General features: G+C 40.2%; 1 protein-coding gene across 1 annotated transcript; it reads right to left on the reverse strand.

Moving 5' to 3' along the window:
- Positions 1 to 108: 108 nt before the first annotated feature.
- tmem178ba (transmembrane protein 178Ba) lies at positions 109 to 2952 on the reverse strand. The gene is made up of 5 exons (XM_016451101.1): positions 2896 to 2952; positions 2026 to 2535; positions 1326 to 1439; positions 837 to 974; positions 109 to 742 (listed from the first exon to the last, which is right to left on the reverse strand). The coding sequence occupies exons 2-5, from the start codon at positions 2405 to 2407 to the stop codon at positions 486 to 488; spliced, it is 891 nt and encodes a 296-aa protein (XP_016306587.1). The 5' UTR covers positions 2408 to 2535; positions 2896 to 2952; the 3' UTR covers positions 109 to 485.
- Between the last annotated feature and the right edge of the window lie 5998 nt (positions 2953 to 8950).

The raw sequence follows: 8950 nt of genomic DNA on the forward strand, positions 1-8950 counted from the left end.
GGAACAGTGAAATCTTAAATAAAATTGAGTATTCATTGCCTCTGATTCTCTCTTTTTTTCTGACGATGTGTAGTTTGAGTACAAGCAGTAGAGTTTTTTACATGAGGCATTTTATTGTCCAAAGAAGAAATTACTGACATTGAAAACAACTACAGCACATAATGAAGTTCATGGTAATTATACATCGGAAAGGTCTTGGAAACGGTAAATTCATCTTGAAATTCAAACACGGTCTACTGAACACAAAGACAAACACCAAGAATCGCTTCACCAAGGACATGCTGAACTCATGTCGGGATGAAAGCTTTTATACAACTGTACAAATGTGCTTTTATAACAGATTCTTCTTTTTGCACATCAACTGAGAGCCATGGCTTGCCACCTTCCAGCACAAAATGTCTTTCAACAGCCTCTGTGTTTTTAATACCCATGACGAAGTCTATGAACAGGTTTGTTTATGTCAATGTACAAAGTGTCGTGAAGATTTAGCACACCGTTCCATTCTCCATGCGAGACTTGGGACAGGAGGTACGGGATGGTGGTGGAGGCTGAATCGATGGTGCCAGGGTGCAGAAGAACCCAGCTATGAGGGTCAGTCCTAGTCCTCCCCAGGCACTGAACATGGACCAGCCGTAACCATGGCTTATATCATCCGGAAGACTGAAGAGATAACGTGGGTAGCGAGACAGTTCGAAGTTGATGCCGGCCACACAGGTGCAAAGAGAGATGATGCAGAAGGTACCTGAGGTGGGACATGACACTAGATGTTTAGAGATCAGGCACCAAGCTTTCGCCAATGAGTTTTTAAGAGAACAAACATGGAGGAATTCACATACCTCCCATAAGGAAGAGTAGACCGGCGACGTAATGCATGAGGCCTTGCTCCCAGCAACAGCCCAAAATGCCAATGGTCCAGCCAAACAGAATGATGGATAGAGCCATGCCCATGAAGCCAGCCGTCATCCGACGCAAATCTGGAGAAACAAAGACAAAAACAAATCACTGGGGGTGTCCAATCTTGCTCCTGGAGGGCCACCTTCTTTCAGAGTTGAGCTCCAACCTGCTTCAGCACACCTGCTTGCATTCTGACTAAACTCTGCAGGAAGGTGGGAATTCTAGGAGAATGGTTTGATACCCTTGCTTTAAACTCGACTACTATAGCAAATACATTCATATGCAGGGCCTTCATGTGCCCAAGACAGAATTTGTTAAGGGTAGGCAACCCTTATTGAGGTCCCAATAAGTACACTACACCATAGTGGGAGGACCCCTTTGTAAGAAAGCCCAGGACATCACTGATGCAAACCGAAAAGTGTCCCACTTACGCAGGGCATGCCAATCATCTTGCTGGATAGTCTTAGTGATATTGTAGGAAAGATCCTTTCGCGTCACTGTAGAGGAGTAATAGTACTTTATAAAGGAGCAACGCTTGATAGTTCCTGGAATAAACAAGAAAAATCATTATTAGATCCAGACCCAGTATGATAATTAGAACTTGTACACATGCCCAGTTTAAGTAAGGTGGGCCTGGAGAGTTGGGGTGGTGGTTGTCAAGCTCATAATTAGGTGGACCAAGTCCCCTGTGGAGCTGAGCCTTCTTGTGCATATGGACAAGTGTCCATATTCACAGTGTACACAGTGTAAACTACCCAGATGGTTGAGTGAGTATTGCTCATACGGTCAAAATTAGTGGTTCTCAATCCAAGACCTGGAGTACCACCATGTTCAGATCTTGAAGCCTCTACTAACGAGCAGATGAAATATATCAAGCGTGTTAAATAAGGTAGACTTCCAGAATGCGCATTGCTCAGGTACTCCAGGACCAAGCTTGAGGATCTCCAATATTGAGAAAGCATAGGTATTTTTATTAAAATTAATTGGCACTTTACTCTGATGCACCGATATGCCATCTTATATACATTTAGTAGAGATGTCAAGCTTCTAGCTTTAAATGGCAGCTTCAACAAAACATTGCATCAATACAGCCAACACATATTCCTATAAGGCTCAGGTGGATGTTTTTACCTTTTTGTATGAGCTCTTCGATGTCTGGGTCAAATCCCACCCTGTAGCATTTGCTCCACAGCCCCATGTTGGTTGAATTGTAGCGTCTGCTGCACTCATCAGCCGCGCTCATCGCGAACAGCTGACGCCGGTTTCTATGCAGCAGCAGTCGGTCTTCCCATCGGTCCAGGCTCGCTCGGCTGGCTCGCAGTGGAAGGCTGTGGTTGGGGATGTAAATGAAACCCGGATCGCTCCTGCGGTTCGAGAAAGTTCGGCAACGCTCCTTGTATCTTCTCGCGTCCGTTTCGTACCAGTGATCCGATGAGATCGCGACTGTCAGGAAACACAAGGCGACGAGAGACAGACAGAGACCCGTGTACAGAAGCCACTTCCCCGTCGCCATCGTTCTGCCAGGCCGCCGATCAGCACCTCATGGTGGACAGCTCCTTCGACCGAGGCAGCGGATCAGTCCAGCTTCAGCATCAAATTCAGCACAAAAAGGCGAAATGTTGAGGCTGCTGTAAGCATGCCCTATTAAATGAACGAGATACGTCGATTATTACAGAAATCCTCTAGCCTACACGTAGGCTGTATTGGGGAGCGGGTTCCGCTCTTCCTCTCTGAGCTGCTGCAGGCAGAGACACATGACAACCACACACACAGGAACTGAAAACCATTTAAAAATGGAGGGGGAAATGATTAGTTAAAAATAATCAAACTCGTTCAAATAAATAACTGTAAATAATGTTTTTAGCCATGTTAAGCATATTAAGCGGTTGGTTTAACCACACTATATTCTGCTTCAGACTCTAAAGACACTTTTATAATGTTGATACTGTTGTTTTAAATTGTTTTGTAGGGCCTGAGATTTTTTTATCAAGTGATGTTTACCCTTCTGACAGTGTTGACGGTCAAAATGTTTTCTATAGGTAGTTGATCTAAAAACAGTTTACAACTGATTATCCCTGATAAAAAAGATAAAACACATTTAACCCTTTAACAACTCATTACCATATTTGGTGTGCCTGTTAAACACGTGTTACGCATAAAGTTATCAGTACACTGGGAAACTATCGTTTGTACAATTGTTAAACATTCCAACCAAAACAAGCCCCAAGACAGTCTGGAAGTCTTGTACAAGGTTAATGACAAGCCATAGTTTCTGCAGGTTTTATAAAGGTAAGAGCAATAAATTGAACGGAACACAATGGCAATATGGTGTCAACATGTAAATGTCTAGTATTAGCAACACTTCCGATAGAGGGATTAAACTCTAAAAGTGCTGATCTTATTATTGGTAAAACATGTGTTGAAACATCCAACATTAAAATGTGGTATTCTGTAGTTTTGTTTCATATTCATCTTTTAATCATTTGCAGATTTCTTGACTCTACAGCAAACAGATCAATTTTGTCTTTGCCATCCCAATACTTATGGACGGCTCTATATATATATATATATATATATATATAAATAATAGCACTGCTAACAACCACTAGCTGGAATATGGAAGTAACTTTTACTGAAATGAAAAAGATCTTTAAATCAAGACATTTAGTGTGCTTGAAGTAATTGACACTAAGAGCAGTGTTTATGAGATCAAAATGAAGTGAGTTTGATAAACCAAAACCAAATAACTGCCAATGGACACTGAAAAATCAACTTCGCTCAAAGGGAAAATAAGTGTTCATACCACATTTACTGATGTTTAAGGACAAATTCATTTCATATCCTAAATTAGAATTTAAACTGAAGGAAGCTTGATGTAAGGATGTTTACATATTTGCATTGAAAAGCAAAATTACTTTTCAGTGCATGCACTATTTAAACGTAATGACGTGACTTTCTGCTCCATTTGAAGAAATTTTCGCCCTTGGTTTGAGACAAGGCACAGTAACACCCACAGAAACCCTGAAACAAGTGTTGCATCCAAAATAAAGGTTTAATTTGTGAATAATGCATACATAGTACCCGAGAACTAAATTTGATGCTCCAGAAACATCTGATGCTTGTCGTTCTCCAGAGACACCGCACATTCAATAGATGGCAGCACAGAAGACTGTATTTGTGGGTGCACATAATTTCAGTTGTGCGCTTTGAGGTTGACTAGATTTGTTTGAATTTACACAGCTGTTTGAGAACTTAGAAATCATTTGTTAAGCCAATATTTAGTTAACGCCACTTCAATTTCTATAGTGCATGGAAACATACCACTTTATACAAAATTCAAACTACACACTTCTATATTCAACACAAAGTACAACAAACACTTCCAGCAGTTCTTAAATGGGTTTTATTAAGAATTAGTTTGTAGTTCTCCAGAGTTAAAAAACAACAACACCCCATCCATCCAGGGACGCCTGCAGGATTTCTTCCGAGGGTACGCAGTTTTATTTATATATGGGGTGAAACAACTTACTTCCCACTAACAGTTAGGGCTGCACGATATATCAAAATATCGCAATATGCATATCGCAAGGGCGTGCGATATCTGAATAATTTTAATAGGCTACTAAAATCAAAACGTTGCAAAAGGTCAAAGTTTTAGTTCGACGCATATAGCGGAGAATTGCTTGACGTTAAAAAGAGTTATGTGCAATGAGTTGCAGAAAACAACCCTTTGCTGTCTGACTCACACCTGAAGCGAGTGCACAAACCGCATCTCGCACGGCGTCTCTTCAGTTCTGCCGCAGAGTCGTCTTTCGCATCTCATGTTTGAACAGACACACAGAATTATCTCAATAGTACCCGTCTCGACGACCATTCTCGTAAACGCAGTCGGTTATGTTTTAAATGAACGTAAACCGCTGAGAAAGAAATCGGATATGTATCATTATACTGGATCCGTGCAGTCGGATTTAAAGGGACAGCAGCCTATAAATACGTGCTGCTGAATATGTCACTAATGTTAACAAAACGGCTATAAACAAAGATTAACCTAAAGTTAATTCATACAGTGAACACTATGCAGTGTTATTTTACACCTAATTATTAAATTTCTGTATCTGAATACCGTTTATTTTACCTATGCTTGTAAGTTGTGTATCTCTTTTTTTTGTTTTGTTTTTTTACTGACGGTTCACTTGCCTTTAATCATGTTTGAACTTTCTCAGACTATAGTTTTTGCTGTGGTATATGAAGAAGTAATGATATAAAATTAGTGGAATTCATTTTTGTTTGTATGTTCACACTGATGTTAAAATGACATTTTCTGATTTGTGACCTCACTTCATGTAATGCTAAAACACTGCTGGTCACTTTCAGAAGTTATAGTGATTCTTTCTTTTCCAAGAAAGAATGTGAAACAAATTAGTTATACATTTAAAATGTTAAATATTTTAAAATATAATTGAAATTGATTTTACACACTTTAAGCAATATCGTATTGCATATCGAATATAGCATTTTTCTTCAACATCGCACAGCCCTAATAACAGTGGAAACAAAACACGCACTAATTTTTTGCTCATAAAAAGGTAAGAGCAATACATCATTCTAAACTGTAAAGGGTCTACTTTGATTTGTGTGCACTCACAGTCAACAAAACGTTGTGCTTTCATAAAAATAAAGAAAAACACTTTACACTACACATTTTATGGGTAGCTTGAATGTAAAGCACTGTCATGAATTCGTTGTATTCCCATTTGTAAAATAGCGTACAAATTAATTGTAGGCGAACCCGATCTCATGAACGTGCGTATAGCACGATTTTCTGCTTCTATTTGGTGTAATATTTATATGCAGAAATTGACTTTGGCATGCAAAAGACTGATAAATTCATAATGGCATGGCTGGTTCAGTCGACAGAAATACAGGACACAGGCCTATAGAACTACTGCTGAAATGTTTGCGGGGCATATCTCAGGTCAGTCTGAGCGCTCATGGTGCGCACAGTGCGTACAGCCGTACACCTGCAGGCGCCACCGCATCCATCCATCCATCTCTCTCTCGCTCGCTCTCTGGTTTTACAGGCTACTTGTAGAAGACCAAACGGGGGCGCCATTAGATTAACTTGTTTAGGCAGTTTACCAGTGGAAACACGACAGAGACACACACAAGGTTAACTTTGCTGTACTACGGTCAAAACAAAACACGTTTACAAGCCAAACACTACAGTCAAACGAGACAAAAGCAAGACAAACAAAAAACGCTCTAAGCGTGATTCAATCAGAGCACTTACACAAGCTTGCTGTGTGCACAAGTCAAACACCATTCTCGGAGGAACCCAACCCTGCAGCGAGTGTCTGAACTCAGGCTTATTTGCAGGATCAGTGTAGAGATCCGCAAAAGTTGGCCATGCTCAATTTGCTCTGCTCAGCGTGCTGAACGCCCACAGATCCGACGCACGTGCAGCAGAGGTGAACTCTTCGCGGCAGTCGGACTGTCCGCGCGCAAACACTCAAACCTGTGAGACCGAGCATCAGAGTACTCTATAGCTTTTTTATACGCATCGGAAACGCGGAAAACTTCCTGTAATATACTGAAAGCTTAAGACAAAACAGTATAAATACCATACAGGAAGCCAGAGAGCGTTAGGGTTAGAAGAAGTACTCTGTACATACCCTTACGCGGCAAGGCTTTATATAGTGTTGATGATGTCACGATGAGGGACCCTCCCGCTGGTCTCTGATTGGCTGGTTCGCCCGCCAAACTGCTGCTCCAACTCAATCACATCTGATAGGCACTAATTGCATTAATCAAATCAAATTAGACATAAACAACATACTGACATTTCGGATATTGTCGTGGAAACCCCAAAATATCCACATTCTGAAAGTTGAACCTGGAAGTTGAAGAAAGTATGTCTGGCCCATTCATAATACAAATTATTGAAGGAATTACTAATATTATGCTCAGATTACTTAGATTGTCAGATCGAAAAAAAAAAACTATTCTTCAGTTATGACGTCATGGGTTCCCTCTTGAATAAATAATAGATTTTTAGAATGACACATTTGTCTACAACATAAAAAATCTTTAGCTAAATGCTAAAATGACCATTTTTTTAAATACATTTTTTTATAGAGTGATGCTGTGACAACATATTTTGTAGGCCTGATTCCCATGACAAAAGCCCAATAAGACGTTTTTTATTATTATTATAGCAGAAAAGTAGGCCTAAGTTCTGTGACCATGCATAAGGATATGCTTTTTTTTATTGTACTAGAAAATACGTTCTGTTTTTCATTATTGCAGAAAAAGTTCTGTGACCAGCATAAGGTTATGATTCTTACATATTTTGTTCATCATGCTAGTATTCACAAATGTACACACAACTTAATTTTGAAGCCTAAATACAATCGTCAAAAGTAAAAAGCTAAACATAGGCTATTCTATAAACAAACCACCTTTTTTTCAAGACAAGTAAGCTTTAAAAAAATAATAAGGGGGTTTTGTGTATTTTATGATGTAGAATAAAACATAACAATATATCTTTAGCTGGTCTACAAGCCTTATTTCAGACAATTAACCAAAAACCAGATAGATAGAACCAGCTAAAATACTCGTTTTTGAGTTTTGGCCTCCAAAAAAATAGGTCAGTAGCGCCGTTAGACCAGTCAAGACCACTCAAGGTAATGCCATACTTTTTGACAGTTAACAACATACCAATTGTTCAGCTGACAAAGCATCTTTACGGAAAAAAGACAAAAACTCTTGTGTTGTTGTGAGTTATGAAAATGAGGCCTACACGAGCCACAGTGCAAAGTCTATCCCTCATAGCCCCGTTGTCATCCCAGTTAAATTCAACATGGCGTCTAACCTGACAGGTTTGAAACACCAGGGTGAGTAAACACTAACTTTTCAATTTGAGCGAGCTATTCCTTTAATCGTTCACATTAAACGGTTACCTATGGCAGGAGTTTCTTGTTTCCACTAGATGGCAGTAGCTGCATATTCTCGTCCAGCTATCCTTCGTGAGAGGTATCATTTACTGTGTTGCAGAATACATATCCTCTACTGTACTTGAGTGAAAGTGAGATGTCCGACAAACTAGACCACCACCAAAAATGCTGATATTTTTGCACAATAATTATAAATAAGAATTATTTGCTCTGTTAATACGCCTTAACAGCTTTTCACAGCATAATATGTCACTGTAATTAACACACATGCAATAGAGTGGTGAAGTCTGAATATTAAGCTCAATATTTTGATATAATCTGATTTTAGCATATGATTTGCTCTTAGCTTTTATTCGGATGCTGAGGCGGCATTAATTGGTGGGAAGGTGAGCTGGGTATAATGCAGGCAGACAGCATATTCTGGGCCAGTGACAGTGAGTCAGCACCACAGTAGAGGGGGAGGCAGAAAGAGAGAGAGAGAGATGGGGGGAGTAAAGTTCTCCATCGCTTACCAAAAGCTGCAACCGACAAAACACAAAAAGAAACATGCATATAACACAATTCATTTTTAAAGAGCAAGCAATAGTTTTTTTTCCCCTGTAGAAATAGTTGCAACCGCTGCAACTGATACACCTGGTCACATTGCACCACACTGCAGTGAATCTCCTTGATGCTCTTGAGCTGATATTGAAGAGGCTTATGGACCTTATTACATTCGTTGTTCGTTATGCATATCTTTATGACTGTCGCATTCATACTCATTTGTATTTATTTGATGTTCTGATGCCAGGACTGGTTTCAGTGGCAGTGAGTGAGACATTCTTTGCAGCAGGCAGCTCTCCTGCAGGAGTTTTTACCCACACACACTCACTCATTCACGCAGGCGCCCTAAACTGCTGAATTCTCTGATTCATGGAAGACTGCAGAAGCCTGCTGGGAACTGCTGAATTCTCTGATTCATGGAAGACTGCAGAAGCCTGCTGGGAACTGCTGAATTCTCTGATTCATGGAAGACTGCAGAAGCCTGCTGGGAACTGCTGAGCCTTTCTGACCTGACTGTCCTTGACTGCTCTTGAGAGAATGATGGAGAGAGAGAGTGGGAG

Source organism: Sinocyclocheilus anshuiensis, unplaced genomic scaffold, assembly GCF_001515605.1.
Source record: "Sinocyclocheilus anshuiensis isolate Anshui unplaced genomic scaffold, SAMN03320099.WGS_v1.1 scaffold491, whole genome shotgun sequence".
Lineage (NCBI taxonomy): Eukaryota > Metazoa > Chordata > Actinopteri > Cypriniformes > Cyprinidae > Sinocyclocheilus > Sinocyclocheilus anshuiensis.